We start from the raw sequence: 16,618 nt of genomic DNA on the forward strand, positions 1-16,618 counted from the left end.
TTTTTTCTTATTTTTTAAATTAAGAAAAATTAATGAGAAAATTTTTTAAAATTTTGAATTTTAACGAAAATGATAAAATAAAAAATAACGTAAATAGTATCAGGATTGATTTTTTAGTGTAAAAATATGGTTTTCGTTAAAATGAACAGTACCGGTAGCTTTTCATTAAAGTTCTCTTTAAATTATGGTGTATACTCACCGTATAACTAATCATTTATCATGTGTTCTTTCACATAACTCTAATTAACTTTCATATTAAATATTACTTCTTTAATTTTGAAAAAAAATTAACAAAAGTTAAGTAAACGAATACGTTACAAATGTTTAGGTGCATGGTGAGAAAAAAAATTTAATTATTAAATTTTATAACTGAGTAAATTGGTTAATTATTAAAAGGTGATGTTAGTCACATTTTTCTTATTTCTCATTTTTTTTTTAATCGTTTGATCAAATAAATTAAAAAAAGTTATAGCATAAAAAAATGTGTGACTAGTATCTCTCATTATCATTTTTCGAAAAAATAATCACCACTCATTAATAAATTCAAAACATTAAATAATCAATTTAAATTAATTTAAATTTGCTATCAATTTTGAAAGTGAACATTTGATTTGAACTCTTTGTCATCGGTTATGTGATGCGGCCCCTGTAACTAAAGGCCCAATAGTTCGAAATGGGCTGAGTAGGGCTTGAATCTGGCCCATTACCCACATCGTCACTTGGCGTTTCATGCTTTCAAGTTTCGAAGCTCAAAACTTGCTGGTTTTCTCCGCGATTTCAAAAGTTTGAAACAAATAGATGAGAGCAAACCATCAGCAAGAGAAGACACACTCTGATCACACAAATGTATCCGGGATTTGGCAAGGCGTCAGGACCAACAGGACCGCCGGGATCGCAGCCACTTTTCGGAAACCTTGGCGGCGGTCGGCCGCCTTCGCCTTCTCCGCCGACCACCCCTCCTTTTTCCGGCGCTGCTCCGCTGCGTTCTCCGTCCAGGTTCGCTCTCTCAATTTTTCTTCATTGTTCATCACGTGGGTTTCTTTGGGATATTCGAAACTAATCCAAAGTATCAATCTTTTTTTTTTTTTTTAATTTTGTATATCGCTCTCTAAGAATTTCTGATATTATATTTCTCTTTTTTTGGTTTAAGCATATGACAGAAATTTGGATAAATGGGCAGACTTTAGTGCCCAATTTTGTATGAGTAGAAGAGTGTTTTTGAAGAAAAAGAAAAGAATGTATTCGCGTGATCGAGTTCAAATTCTTGGGTGCTTGTTAAATCAAATTCTATAAAAATAGCTCACGTCAGCTTTCTAAATCTGTATATCTTCTTTGAGTTTAAGGGTTATGTGCAAGTCTGGATTGATTCGAAAGAGCATTGTAAAAATATATGATTGAATATCAATTGAGCAATTGGGTTCGGTTATGTTAGGGGGCCTGAATCTCTAGGTCGTTTGGCCTTTGAAAGAGCTCCTTCTGCTGCGAGTCATCCCTGCAGGAGTCCCAATGCGATCACAAAGTTATTGTTGTATGTTTAATTTATATGCATATGTCATAGCAAAATATGGTGCTGTGATATATTATTGATGTATGAATGTGCTGAGTCACATATATTGGTGTTTATTTGAACTTAGGGGGCCTGAAGCTCCAGGGCAGCTGTATTCTCTTCCTTTAGGCTTTGAAAGAGTTCGTCCTGCTGCGAGTCAACCTTTCCCATCTGCGGGAGTCTATAGGTAAGGACAACCCTTATTACAGTAAACAGCTAAATTTGTTATTATGTTTTTCACTTGGTGTTATATGATTTTTGCCGTATTTATCTGTCTCAATGCTGTCACATTCTTATGGTGTATGTGTAATTTATGACACGTCATAGAAAAAAATAGTGTTGTGATATATTATTGATGCATGAATGTACCTGAGTTATGCATAAACACCTGTTATTAAATAGCCATTGAGCATTTGGGTTCCGTTATGTATTAAAAACTTATTGATTTTATTTCACCATAGGCGGCCTGAATCTTCAGGGCAGCTGCATTCACCTCCTTTGGCTTTTGAAAGAGCTCGTCCTGCTGCAAGTCATCCTCACCCATCTGCAGGAGTTCATAGGTACGACAATGCCTGTAATTTTACATTCATTATTTTGTGTTTAAGATGATTTTAGAAAACTAATTACAATTAGCATCGTTTCTACCCTTGGTGAGTTACTTTTGCATGTGGTCTTGGAGAACTGAGTGCTTGAGGCTTGTCTGTGTAAAGATAAACACCAACCTATAAGCTTACTGTAGCTTTAAACTAAGGAGCTGGATATACATTTTGCACGTGATTCTGATACATGTACAGACCCTTATGTTTGGCAATAGCATCGTGATTCTGTGCTTTACATTTTCATGTATGCATTTATTCGCATGTGAGTCATTTCTGTTTAATGTAACTCCTGTGTTTTATTTTGATTGGTTAGTGGTGCTGTTAAATCAGAAATGTCATCACTCATATTCTTTTGCTTCCAGGTCCACAGAGTCTCATCCTACTTGGGATCATGGGCAGAGATCCTCCTTTAAGAATTATGATACCCAAGCTCATCAAAGGCCATCTGCTGTCACATCATTTGTTGTTTCTCGTAATTCTGGAACTAGTGTTACTGCCAAGGTGTCCAGATTCCAAGACACTGAAGGGATCAGGTCGCCTCCCTTTCTGTCTAAAGATGTCAATTTTAGAAATTCCACTCAAGGTGCCCCCAGAAGGTTAAGTCCTTTCTTTCTTGTTAGTTTTTTCATTTTGTTGTCTGTGTTTGATCTTGATGAATTTGCACTTATTTACATTAGAAACTGCATTATGCCAACCTAGTGACTCTAGCTGTCAGAAGTGTGCTTACTTTTCTGCAAATGAAACTGTATTATATGACTGCAAACCTTTAATTCGGCCAGTGTATCAACTTTAGTGATATGATCTATGCTTGTTATATTGATCCATAACGAGGTTAATATGTTTTCTTTACCTTTTTCAACTTGGGGTTGAATAGTTTCTTATAGCCACTCAGTCTCAGATTTTTTTGTAAATATGTGCAGTCACTTAGTTGCTCCGAGAATACGATCACCTCCCTTGGTCTCTTATGAGGATTTGCATCCTTCCGTTGGAGTTGAAGAGTAAGTTCTTAGTTCAACTCTTTGTGCGTGCGTGTTTGAGTGTGAAATGATGGGTGACATTAAACTGTTAATGTTCTCATGAAATCCATCTGTTGTATGCTTACCATAACGCTGCCATGTATGGTACTTGGGAAACTATGTTTTGGGCAAGTACATAATAGTTCAGCTACATTATCTCCAAAAATACTGGTCTCTTTATGTTTGCATGTCTGCTCATTGCTATGGGATCATCATAGAGAAGAAAAGTATTTTCCCCGTGAACACTTTTTTTTTCTTATATAGGTACGTGCTTCATCTTTTATTAAAGATGATATGGATGGTTTCCTTTTGTGTTTTAAATATGGCTTTAATCTGTAAGATAACTTTATTCAATCCCACAATTTTTTGATCGGGCTGTTGGTTCACATATAGGCATGCATTTCCCTCTTCTGAAATGGATAGTCGTCAGAAGTTACTTGATCATCCTGAATTGCGGTTTCCTTAAGAACCTTCTCTAGTATCACCTTTTGATGGGTCCATATACTGGTAGAAATTTTCCTCTGAAACATGACAATGGTCAGGTCTCGAAAAGAACAAGGTTCCCACTTTTACTATATACTAAGACTAAGGAAGTTGGCCTAGAAAATTCACATTTTCCTTGAGATGACTATAAAACTTATATAAACATATATTGGTAGAGACCTAAAATTTTTTTAAGATTCATAACACAACTGGGATCTACTTTCTGTAGTCTGGGCAACCAAAATAGATTATGATATATGTGCAATGCATAGCAGCATAAGGAGAGAAATATAAGAGTTCTTATTATTTTCTTCTTCTACAAATGGGACAGTTACATTGCAAAGTTTATCAAGTGGTGTTTTACTGTAAAGTGAAAGTGGGTCTTTAGGTTTGGAAAAAGAGAAATTCAATGGAATTTGTGCACTTGTAAAACCTGTTATTCTTAGTGGCATTTTTATTGCATATGCCCCTTTGTATCCCCAAAAATGAGGTGGGAAATATTCTGAGTGAATCTCATATGACCCTTCCAGGCCTTCTGTATCTTCTGTTGGGTTCAATACTAGATCAAATACCAATTTTAGTACTCCTGATTCTCGGGTACATCAAAAGTCTTTGCAATCTGCAAGCAATACTATTTCTGAAGCTGCTGCAGGAAATGCGACCAACATCCCTGTGGCCAAAAGGACGAGGTCACCTCCTTTACTTCCGGAGGATCAAGTGTTTCATGGAAACTCTCATGCCACTCAAGATGGTACTGAACGGTAAAATTTAAGGTGTGTTGGTTATTTTCTACATGCTTACTCAAGCTTGAGGTTTACTAAATTATTTTTCCTGATGTCATTTGCAGAGAAATGCAAGCCAAAGCTAAGCGGTTAGCCCGGTTCAAGGTTGAATTAAGTAAAACTCCACAAAACAATCCTGATAATGTAGAACCAGGGGTTTCTGCAAATAGACATGAGCAATCTAATGTTGAGAGGAACAAATTAGCTGCATATAAATCTACCGAACTGGCTATGGGTGGTAGTGATGGCAATGCATTACCTGAGGATGAAGGCGTGGAGTCATCTGGTATCATTATTGGGTTGTGCCCGGATATGTGTCCAGGTATGCCTCCCAACCATGATGCACAATTATCTACGGTTCTTTATGTCTCTAGCATGACCACTTGATAAAATATGGAGGAAAGTAGGACAAATGGCCAATAGTGTCATCCATAAATGAGGAAATATCAATGAAACATTAACACTCCAGATTTTTAGTAATTTATATCCGTTGCCTTTCTTTTTTGTGCTAGAAGAGTAAGAGACTCAGTCCTTTAATCTCACTAAATTTTCCTTGATATTTTAGAGTCAGAAAGGGCAGAACGAGAAAGGAAAGGGGATCTTGATCAATATGAGCGCTTGGATGGGGATAGAAATCAAACCAGCATGTCCCTTGCTGTTAAAAAGGTATTCTTTGTGCTATTCCCTCCCACCCCCACTCTTCTAGAAATTACTTCTGTAATAAGATAAGGTGTGATGGATGTTCAATGTCATTTGTATGCAGTATAACAGAACAGCTGAGCGAGATGCAAACCTGATAAGACCAATGCCAATCCTGCAGAAGACAATTGATTATTTGCTCAATTTGCTTGATCAGCCTTACAATGATAGGTTTCTTAGAATTTACAACTTCCTGTGGGATCGGATGCGAGCAATTCGAATGGACTTGAGAATGCAGCACATTTTTAACCAAGAGGCTATTACTATGCTGGAGCAAATGGTGAATCCTCTTTACTTTTCCTCCTGTTTACTGATATGCTAGTGCTTTAACATAACTACATAATTATCAACATTTAGTATGAAGAAAAATGTGTGGATTTTTTTTTTTTTTTTTTTTATGAAAGGAGTGAGGATAATGGGATAGCAAAATTCTCTTATTCTTATGGCTCTTCCTCATAGTTTCTGAGGTCCCTTTGCATCGTCTGGTTTCAAGCTGTATAAAAAACACTGGTTAAATTATTCATATGTACACGTGTTATGTTTTTCTTTCTTTGTATAGGCACGTAACTCAGAAACTCCTATTTGCCTTTCTATGTATTTCACATACATATTATCTCAGCATTTTTTTTTTCTTCAAGGAGATGCATCTGGTTGGTGATAAATACAAAGCTCTGTTTGACTGATTGTTACGCATTGAGTTTCAGATAAGACTTCACATAATTGTCATGCATGAATTATGTGAATACTCAAGAGGAGAAGGCTTTGCTGAGGGATTTGATGCACACCTCAATATCGAACAGATGAATAAAACATCTGTTGAATTGTTCCAATTGTATGATGATCACAGAAAGAAAGGAATAAACATTCCTACAGAAAAAGAGTTTCGAGGTTATTATGCCCTTCTCAAGCTGGACAAGCATCCTGGGTACATGGTAAGGTCTCCTGCAGTAGTCACTCTGTTGTACATGGTTCATTTTGTTGTCTAAAATTAAGGGATTCGTGCTAGGTTGAACCTGCAGAGCTCTCGCTTGATCTTGCAAAGATGACTCCAGAAATAAGACAAACTTCAGAGGTGCTATTTGCACGTGATGTCGCTAGGTAATCACTTCCTTCACTTGTGTTTTCTAATTTCGGTGTGTAAACTGGAATATTGATATCGATTGATTTCCTCTTGCAGAGCTTGCAGAACTGGTAATTTTATTGCTTTTTTTCGACTTGCAAGGAAAGCAAGTTACCTCCAATCATGCCTAATGCATGCTCACTTCTCAAAGGTATGGTTAAATTTTGCTTATTTTGAGGTACTGCTTCACAATTATGTTTAGGATCTTTGACCTCACACAAAGATTAACAAGCTGCTCTATCTACCAGCAAGGCATTCAGTTGCTAAAACATCAAGTACTGTAAAATGCAGTATGTGCTTGTGGTTCTAGAAACTTGCTGAGCTGGATAGACAGAATCATATTAAAGATTTTGTTTCTTCCCTTCCAGCTGTATCAATCACATATTTATGTTCAGCCATGACATTCAAGGGAAATGTTTTGAACATACTTTTGAACTCTGTGTCATCAAAAGTATAGGCTTAAAAGATTTTTAAGTCTCAGCCATTGTTCTAATATGCTGTTGTAGAGTTTTAGTATTCTACTAAACCTAGCATATTTTTAAGATAAGGTTTACCTAGGGTTTTCTGAGCGTTTTCTTTGAGCATAAGTGTTTAAAGTGTTTGATTGGTAGCTTTCTTACTCAAAGAAGGGAAGAAGTTGTGAAATCAACCGTGTTATACTCGGATGGAAATCTTTTGTGAATAGAAGTTTGGGTTGAACTTGATTAAAGTATGGTTGCAGTGTCTAGGGCCTAGGCTCTAATGATTTTCATACTTTTGACCCAAGGCGGTAAGATTCGGCCATAGGGTCTTGTAACAGAATAATAACACCGCTCATCTTCAGCTGATGTGATTTACGTGTTGCTGCTGAAGTTAGATTTGTATATTGGTACAGATAAGATAACAAACAATCTTTTCTGTTTTGACCAGTTACGAACCCAGGCACTTGCTTCTATACACGCAGGTCTCCAGAATAACCAAGGTCTCCCTATTGCGGATGGTGCCAAGTGGCTGGCAATGGAGGTATGATTCTTTGGTTTGATTACAACTCCATTTTGGTACCCTGTGGCGAAGGAGGAACCATTTTAACTTATCTGATGCTCTGCTTTGATGATTGAAATTAGGAAGATGAAATTGAAAGCCTTTCAGAGTATCATGGGTTTGTAATAAAGTCATTCCAGGAGCCATATATTGTGAAGGAAGGTCCATTTCTCAATGGTGATGAGGATTATCCTACCAAGTGTTCTAAACTTGTCGATATGAAAAAGTCAAGAAGGATAGTAGAGGATGTTTTGGCTTCTAGTCAAGTCATACCCTCGTCTTCTAAACCAACAAAAAAGACTCAGTTGACTAAGTCAAATAAGCCTGAACCAAAAACTATTTCATATGTTGAAAAGAAAAGTCCTGTGCGTCGTGCTCCAGCCATTAGAGTTACAAAACCTCTCCATGAAGTTGATGAAGAAATGCCTAATTTTGAAGCTTTTTCACCCCCAAAAGATGCCAGACAAAAGCAGCAAATGATTCAAGCACCAATCTTTTCATCTCCGGAAGATTCCAGACAAAAGCAGCAAACGATTCAAACACCAATTTTTGGTATATACAGTGAAGATTCCCCTAAGGTGGCTGCTGTGTCTCCTTCCCCGTGGGGTTTCTCATCATTTACACGTCAGCCGGATAAAGTTGGTACCATTGAGAAGCGAAATTATGATGTTCTTTTTAGTAACTCTCCAGAGAGAAGCATGCATTCTGGCATGGAACGAATGCCACTGCAAATTGAGTCAAAAACATCTGTACAAGAGAAATCTGTTGGTATATATAGTTCCGGTAAGGAATATCCAGATATCCAAATTATGGTCACTGATAACTTGGAAGGCGAGGAACCTTCAGATCTTCATCAGATAGATGAAAACAATGATGTTATGGAGAGTTCTCAACAGGAAGAAATTGCAGAGGCAAAACTTAAGTTGATACTGAGGTATATAGCTTGTCGTACTTCTTTGGCTGTATGTTGAGGCTATTGTTATCCTGTACCTTCATGTTCTCACTTTTCTTCTCATCAGATTATGGAAGCGGCGTGCTCTGAAGCTAAGACAATTGCGAGAGAAAAAGCAGTTGGCAGCAAATGCTGCATTGAATTCTTTATCATTGGGGCCGCCAATTCAACTCAAGACAGATGTAAGCCTTTTCAATTTTATGAAACTAAAATAACTGTCTGCTTTATCGTGCAAGTTTGTTTTTGTTTGTGCTTAAAAGATAGTCATAAAGGCAGTAGATTTTCTTCTTTGTGAGCTTAGGTAGCTGTAGTTGGGTGATTATTGTTGTGGGTTCGAGCATGATTCAATAGTTTCGTCAATGGAAAGATAATTAAATTGTTGGATTTTAGAGATTGTTTCTTTGTTCACTGCTGTCTTACTGGATTTCTTGTCCCATAAAGTTCTTTTCTGACTTTTTGAAGCATTTGTTCCTATAGGAGAGTTGTGTTTACATCTGTTGGAACATAGTTCATTTGCTAGATTAGAAATCCAACTGATTATTTATCTTAGCCTTGGAACTTTTTTTTGTTTCATTTTGTAGCAACCAAGCACTTCTGGCGAGTTTGACATTGATCTCGTCTTGAGGGAGAGATTTAAAAACCATGGTCGGTCATGGTCAAGACTTAATGTTTCAGATGTAATAGCGGATATACTGGGCACAAGAAACCCGGATGCTAGATGCCTCTGTTGGAAAACTGTTGTATGTTCTCAGATGAACAATCTAGAAGGTGATGACCTGGGGCAGAGGAGCCACTTCTTGGGAGCAGCCCCCTGGTTGTTTTCAAAACTCATGCCTTCGGCAAATGATGCGGACAATGATGATGAGGATCTCGTAGTTTCGTCTCCTGGTGTCTCTGTATGGAAGAAATGGGTGCGTGGCCAAGCTGGTTCAGATCTGAACTGCTATTTGTCTGTGGTCAAGGATGCAAGTTTTGATAACCTAAGTCAGAGTGTGTCTGGTGCAAGTGCTGTTCTGTTCCTTACATCTGAAAGTATCTCTTGGAATTTGCAAAAAGTCCGTCTTCATAACCTTCTAATGTTGATACCTTACGGCTCCTGCTTGCCCCTTCTGATCTTAAGTGGCTCGTACAAGAACAATGTTGATGACTCCACTATTGTTGATAATTTGGGTCTCCGTGACTTGGATAAGTCACGAATAAGCAGCTTTCTGGTTGTTCCGCTTGTTGAAAGCCAGCAAATGGGACAATTGGATGGTTTTTTCAGTGACAACCAACTTAGGGAGGGGCTTCGATGGCTTGCAAGTGAATCGCCCCTTCAACCTATTCTTCATCATGTAAAAACACTCGAACTCGTTCTTACCCACTTGAATTCTTCATTGGAGCCACTAGACAGAATGAAAGATTATGAAGCAGGTCCAGACAACTGTATCCTTGCCTTCAACGAAGCATTGGATTGGTCACAGAAGGAAATTGCTGCTGCTGTCAAATCAAATCCATCCAGTTGGCCTTGCCCCGAGATTGCTTTGCTGGAGGAGTTCAGTGATGAGTACAGGGTTGTGAAATGGTGCTTGCCAAGCGTAGGATGGAGCTCAGCGGAAAAAGTTGAACCACTAATGTCAGCTCTAGGGGATTGTAGGCTTCCAGCTTTTCCCGACCATATTTCGTGGCTACCCCAATGTTGTAATGCAGGAAAGGAGATTGAGAACCTGAGAGGTGAACTTGAAAATGGCTTGATCGAATACCTGACGAATTCAAGTAAGATGATGGGACGTGCACTTGCTATAAAAGAGGCACATGTAATGCTACAAAGAAGTTGTCGACTGCAGCGCCATGACTCATGCTGCTATATAGTCCCGAATTGGGTTATGATCTTCAGACGAATTTTCAACTGGCGGTTAATGGGTTTAGCCAATGGGGCCTCTTCGTCAGCTTATGTCTTGGAGAGTCCTCATCTTAACGCAGTTTTTGAAAATCTGGGTAAGTTAGGGCTTGAAGATGCCGGACCTTCACCCTGTTACCTTAATCAGCCGTCTCTGGATGAAATCATCGAAGTTGGGCGCGCCCCTCTTTCATCCCATAGAGGTCAGCCCTCGGTAGAATCTGGTGTAGCCGTTCCTGAAACATCTCCTAATGGTGAAATCCACGAAGACCCCGAATACGACTGACTGGATGGAGGATGAACGAAGTTTAGCGCACGATGATCAAGCGGAAATAGAAAACGTATCCCACGAAAATGGGAGATTGGAGAATGCTGGCGGAGAAATGGTGGTGACTGGAGAAGTGGGCAAGGGGGCTGAAAAATTAAGCATATTGTTAGAACAGTGTGACATGTTACAGAATGTGATAGACGAGAAGCTGTCCATTTTTTTCTAATTTCTAACGATTTTGTGTACGAAGTTTGTATTACGTGTAATATTTGTTGTAACAATGTTGTATTTACCTGACGAGATATACCTAGTTCGGGATGGTTTACTCCGAAGTCCTAACCCCACACTGTTTCTCGACAGAATTTAACCTAAGCCTCGGTTAAGAACTGCGATAATCAACCGGAACCTCGCTACCCCGTGACACTGTCTTAGCCGTTGATGATTGGCTAGCAATGTTTTCACTACGCAACTTGTAGACAAGCATATTATGTACAATCGCTTCTAGCGGTTGGAACCTGATTGATGGTCAATAACCAAGATCTGTGTCCGAAATCCCAATATACAAGATACACCGGAACATACTACAATTTTCGGGCAAAGTAGTTATCGCTAGGATAAGAATTGAGGTTCGCCAAAGAAGGTGAAGGCATGTAGGCCACTCTTGCACCGAAGATATTGCCACTTGATGAGGAAACAAACAACATGAAAAAAGCCCCACATTCCATGACAATCTCATACCTTGATCACATTATTGAATCGATCCAATCCAACATTATCGCTCAAAAATCAGCATCCAAATAGCACCACACGTCTTCTCATCGTTAACAAAGTTAAACAAGATTCGAATTCTGAAACTCTAACCATAGCGTTACAGAAAGCGCAATTTACCGCTCATAAGTAGGTCATGCCTAAATCAGTTAAGAATCCAATTCGGTCTCAAGAGGAAATCATATTATACATATAGCGAAGTGGTAGGAGCATACACAATATGTTATATCTACTAATCATCGTTAAGTTTTAGGAGATGACGAATTACAACCGAAGCTAACAACAAGATTAAGTATGTGAAATGTTCGCCCTAAATTCCATGTACCTCCTACTTCAATCTCATTTCCTCCCTCTATCTATATTGTTGGATTAGCAGAAGAGAATATGTTCTCCAGGCATATCACACAGGTCAGAAACCGTGTTATTAGTGAGATTAGCGTTCGGGGGAACACCTTCTACATGCAGAACCAACGCTTCTGGTAACGGCTGAATGCCCCGCTAACACACATCCTGCAATCAGAAAAAATTGAGTCAGGTATTTGAACAAAGGCATTGATTGACTCTCCAAAGTGATCTCTCCAATAATAAGCTTGTTATGGTCAACTTAATTGGAATTGTATCTGATATAAAAGGACTGAAGGGAACATCGAGTAAATAAGTACCACTTAAGAAAAATAACAAGGAGACGTGTGGCAGCTGCATTAAGGCCCTTCAGTTCAACCGCTGCAGTCAATGGAGGGAACATAAATGGATAGTTGTAGCATAATAGTCGCATAATAATATATGACAGCTTAACAGACATACCAACTCACAGGGCTCTGACATGTAGGAGATGGAACAACAATAGCTGGGCTTCGATTCATCGAAAGCACAAGCTGACAAGACTGTATTTCTGAGGAATCACTTCTCACAGAACGGTAAACTTCCGACCCAGTGGTTACAGATGACTCAGAAATTTTTCTCACCCTTGTTGCCGGCCTATTATTGGCCCCACTAGCTCCATCTGTAGCACCACCAGCTGACTGTAGCACGCACAATATAAAGTTGGTAAACGAGCCAATCAATAGAGCTTACATCGGAAAACAATGCCCACTATAGCTAATATGAGATTATGCATGTGTCATGTGCAACGCAATATGAAGCAGCAATACAATAGGAGTGTAATAAGATTTCTCATATTCCTCTATTCCTTCATGTTATAGATAATATCATCAAGCTAGTTGTAAATTTAAATCCTCTTCTGGACATGGGGCATATGTTACCCAGTGTCCGATGTCACCCTGCTAAATCGTATGATCAGAAATTTGCCGCTTAAAATGTGCAACTTTACAATAGAAACCAAACAGAAGCAAAAGTGTAACCTTATTATGGAAGCCCCTAGGGACCACATATCCTACACCCAAGAATCTTACAGCTTACCACCATAAGGACCGATGGGAGTTCGTACAAAGCATGGGCATTGGAATCAGCCTAAGGAAAAGGTAATAAACTTAAGAGAAGGTTTACACAATTCATACATTGGACAAGCCTTTGATGTGAACAATGATTATTGTTATATCATCTGTCCGGGTTTCATGTTCTAACCATAATTTGTATGATTCTCCAGCAATGGCAGCACATGCATCTCGAGGATCTGGATATCTTGCCGCCTGTACGAAGAATTGTGTGTGAATATTTGTGAGCAGGAAGGATAGTAATAGAAATATTTAAAAATTAAAAAGAGAGAACTGTTTGACATTTTATTCTTTTTGGTGTAGCATTGATGCTAAATAATTACATATTTAATGAAAACTCTGTAACTATACAGGATGAAATCCACATATAAATTGGTCAATTACACAGGTAGAAGATATATGGACAAGAAAGGGCAGTACCTCAAACGCTAACTTGCTTGCAAACTGTAAAATGTCAAACGACTTACCAGTTCATAAATGCTAAAGAGGAAAGTACACAAGCAACTTCTACTTTTGGAATATTCTTAGATACAAATACGACAACATGACATTAATGATTCTAAATGAGCTACCAATAGTGCAACCATTAGTTTATATTGAGCTCAGTCTCAACAACCATAATAGATATGCCAATGACAAGATGGTTTTATCAACAATGTTCCACAATGATATTTAAAGTTTCTTCCGTACTTATAAAATCAACTCCAAATAACAAACTTATTTTCTGATGGCAATAGAGGTTTCTTCCGTACTTATTGCTTTTATATGTCGAGAGCTAACAAATCCCAACGTATCATACACCAACATGGACACAAGAGCATACAAACAATCATTTGCCTTGGTCATTGTACAATATGCAAGATGATGAACTATCCTTGAGATACCAAAAGCGGCAAAAGATCAATGTATTAGCAATGAGACATTCAAATACAATGCATCAATAACAAAATTAGTTGAGCATCATTTAAAAGGGTAACAAACAATGGAAGAATAGCTTTATCGCAGTCTACAAATGGTCAAAGTGACATACCATATCAACCACAGCTTGGCTTGAGAGGAACTCGAAAACTCCATCACTTGCGACAACAAAGAAGAGATGATTAGGTGTCAGCTTAACCATTGAAACCTCTGGAGTGGCAACCACACCAATCGTCTCAGCGGTACTATCACCTACACTCCTTGTAAACGCAGTTCCAGGATACCTTCCATTTGGAATCCACAACCTTGGAGGATCACCACTTTCACTCTCTTCATCACCCCACGTCTGGATATCTGGATCCTTCAGCCCCTCCACTTGATCAACACTCATAACTCTGGCCCCACACAGCTTCACTCTCTCATACTCATCTTTCCTAAATGGCGTTTGGTCACAAGACAAGTCCTCTGCAATAATTCTATTACCATCTTTAACTGCAATCACTGCTCTCGAATCACCCACATTCGCGACATAAAGGGTATCCCCAATAACAAGCACAGTAATTGCCGTGGTACCACTCATAGTATCATCAATCTTACTATTATGCAACTCATAATTCGTCGTTAGAAAAGCAGAATTGTAAGATTTCACAGGGTCAGCTGACAATGTGGAATCATTGGCTAATATCTCTATTAACCTGTCCTTAACAAAATTAGCACACTGGGTACCAAGTTCGCCATGCCCATCAAACACACCAAAGAAATGGATATTCGGGTTACCTCGGACTTGCTTACTAACACAGAAACTGTCCTGGTTTTCCTTATCCGGCGAGTCAGGATAGTAGCCGCGCTGTGTTAACAAAGAGTACTCCAAACGATAGCCATGTGAAGGAACAGGGACGAACTCCAATGACCTCTGTGAGAGTATGTGCTTCCTCTGAGCGCTGTACGGACCAGCATCTCTGAAGTCCCGGAGATCACCATCGGAAGACTGGGGGTAACGGCCACAACACTTGCCATGGACACAACCCATGGCTTCTACAAGGGAAAGAATCGAGATGAACAGAGCCAAGAAATTGAAATCCAGGTCAATTGCACCCAGGTGTTTGTGAAAATGCCTGAAAGAAACTAAGCGTGATCAGCTTCCAAAACGCAATTCTTGGTGCGAATGGTGAAATGGATAATCTTGGAATTCGACATTGTGGAGCTTGAAGTGGTGATTCTGAGCAGAGCTCATGATTCAGAACCAGAATTTAGGCACGATGAGCAAAACCCTAAAAGCAAATGAACTGAGAAATGGATCCCTCTGAGCTGTGACTACAGAGGATCAAGCTTTCCCCAGATGATAATTTCAGGTGGGTTTTGTTTTCCACCCTCAAAGAAATGAAATTTCCGGGAAAATTCTCAGAAGAGAAAAATATCCGCCACCCAGAAACGATGTTCAACACAAAACCACAGAGCAACCCAAAGGAATAAAAAGTTTAAAAGGGGGAGACCTTTTTGTGTTTCTGTGATCACACGCGCAATGGGGGAATTGACACAGAAAACCGAGGAGTTTGTGGGTTTTCAGAAGAAAAAATACAAACTCTACTTTCTTTTGAGGGCACAAGATCAGGGCTCAAGAACTTAAAGATTCAAAAATGCGAAGCCCTAAGAAAGGAAGAGTCCAAAGAATATGGGGTCTGTGTCTGTCTCTGTCTGTGACTCTGAGAAATGGTGGCGAAATGGGGTTTCTTGAGAGAGAGAGAGGGAGAAAGGGGGATGAGATTCCATGTGTGCATGGGTGGGTTGAGTGTGTGAAAGAAACCCATGTCCCAAGAAACCAACCAAACCATGTAGAAGTAAAGGTCCTGTTCTTTTTTGTAATTTTAATTTATAAACTAGCATATAGGCACATACAACATACAAGATATTTGAGAAAATTTTTTATTTTTATTTTTGAAATAGAATGAGAGAGGAAGAGAGTGACAGAGAATGTAGGAGTGGGAAGCTTTTTTTTTTTTTTTTTTTTTTTTTTGTTAATTAGATATATGTTAGGATTACATGTAGGTGAGGTTTTGAAAAAAAAATAGCAAAATTTAGTTGTGTAAAATTACATTTCTGCCCCATATTTCTTATTCATGTTCTGTTTTAATAGGGTTAAACTGGTAATTTCATAGGGTTTTGGTTGACAATGAGTGTTTTATTAATTAGTAGAGATATATAAAGATTTTTTTAGCCAAAATAGTTCCTAAGATTTGCATAACTCATCATTTTGGTCATTGAGATTTGAAATCGATAGAATTGGTCCATGAGTTTTTCCATAATCAATCATTTTGGTTATTCCATGAAAAATCTCCATAAAATAAGAATAAAATGACAAAAATACCCTTAATTTTGGTCAAGTCATTTTGGCTTATTGTTTATTAAATTGAGGTAATTTTGTCATTTGGATCCTTATTTAACATAATTTTTCACCCAAGGACTAAAATGATGGATGGTGGACAATCTCAATGATCATTTCTATTGATTTCAAATCTTAGGGATCAAAGAGATGAGTTATGAAAATCAGGGACCATTTTGGCTAAAAAGCCATATATAAATTTTTAAGCATTGATTCATGGACTTTGGTCTAATTAGGGGGCGTTTGTTGTGCCAGACTATCTTGGACTGGATTAGCTTCAAGGACTAAGCTGGACTGGCTTAGACTAGACTAAATTGGACTAACTTAGTGAAGCGTTTGGTGCAGTATTGGACTAAGAAGCTGGATAATAACAAATTCTAATATTATTTTATTTAATATATAAATTATTAATATTTTATTATGATCTTATCTTTTTCTCCATCTTTTCCTACCATTTCCGTACCACTCTTTTCCTCTTCTCTCATCGTCCCATCCTCTCCCTTTTTTTTTTTCTCTCAGACCTCTCAATTCATGTCTCTTTCTCATTCCTGGTCAAACTCCTTATTGATTCCAGTCTCTATTTCTCTGTCCTCCCTCCCTCTCTAGCTATGCGTTGTTCGAACGGAACCGCACGGCTCCAATTTTCCCGACGAGTTGCAGGTTTCCCGATGTGTTTTTTGGCCAACCCTCATTAAATTGGATGAAGTTAGCACCGCCAAAAAATTCATCACCAT

General features: G+C 38.5%; 2 protein-coding genes across 2 annotated transcripts; one reads left to right on the top strand and one right to left on the bottom strand.

Moving 5' to 3' along the window:
* Positions 1-693: 693 nt before the first annotated feature.
* LOC103929035 (SAC3 family protein B) lies at positions 694-10,696 on the top strand. Its single transcript, XM_009338183.3, is given in 17 exon segments — positions 694-996; positions 1,635-1,733; positions 2,008-2,106; positions 2,508-2,741; positions 3,066-3,143; positions 4,175-4,405; positions 4,492-4,748; positions 4,992-5,092; positions 5,190-5,405; positions 5,830-6,057; positions 6,132-6,223; positions 6,303-6,396; positions 7,155-7,247; positions 7,349-8,199; positions 8,285-8,399; positions 8,799-10,364; positions 10,366-10,696. Coding segments are annotated over 17 exon segments (4,731 nt in total). The 5' UTR covers positions 694-844; the 3' UTR covers positions 10,591-10,696.
* Positions 10,697-11,293: 597 nt separating this feature from the next.
* On the bottom strand, positions 11,294-15,306 carry LOC103943570 (probable protein phosphatase 2C 35). The gene is made up of 5 exons (XM_009353880.3): positions 13,617-15,306; positions 12,650-12,781; positions 11,937-12,154; positions 11,795-11,855; positions 11,294-11,642 (listed from the first exon to the last, which is right to left on the bottom strand). Exons 1-4 carry the CDS (start codon positions 14,532-14,534, stop codon positions 11,849-11,851), a joined length of 1,275 nt encoding a protein of 424 aa, XP_009352155.2. The 5' UTR covers positions 14,535-15,306; the 3' UTR covers positions 11,294-11,642; positions 11,795-11,848.
* Between the last annotated feature and the right edge of the window lie 1,312 nt (positions 15,307-16,618).

Source organism: the organism of the source record quoted next, unplaced genomic scaffold (genome assembly GCF_019419815.1).
Source record: "Pyrus x bretschneideri cultivar Hongxiangsu unplaced genomic scaffold, Pyrus_bretschneideri_v1 Contig6, whole genome shotgun sequence".
NCBI classification, from domain to species: Eukaryota; Viridiplantae; Streptophyta; class Magnoliopsida; order Rosales; family Rosaceae; genus Pyrus; species Pyrus x bretschneideri.

Coding starts and splice junctions, on each gene's coding strand:
- LOC103943570 (XM_009353880.3), bottom strand. CDS start 14,534: ATGGGTTGTGTCCATGGCAAGTGTTGTGGCCGTTACCCCCAGTCTTCC. Junction 12,782..13,616: donor GCCAAGCTGTGGTTGATATG/GTATGTCACTTT, acceptor TTCTTCGTACAG/GCGGCAAGATATCCAGATCC. Junction 12,155..12,649: donor ACATCAAAGGCTTGTCCAAT/GTATGAATTGTG, acceptor TGCGTGCTACAG/TCAGCTGGTGGTGCTACAGA.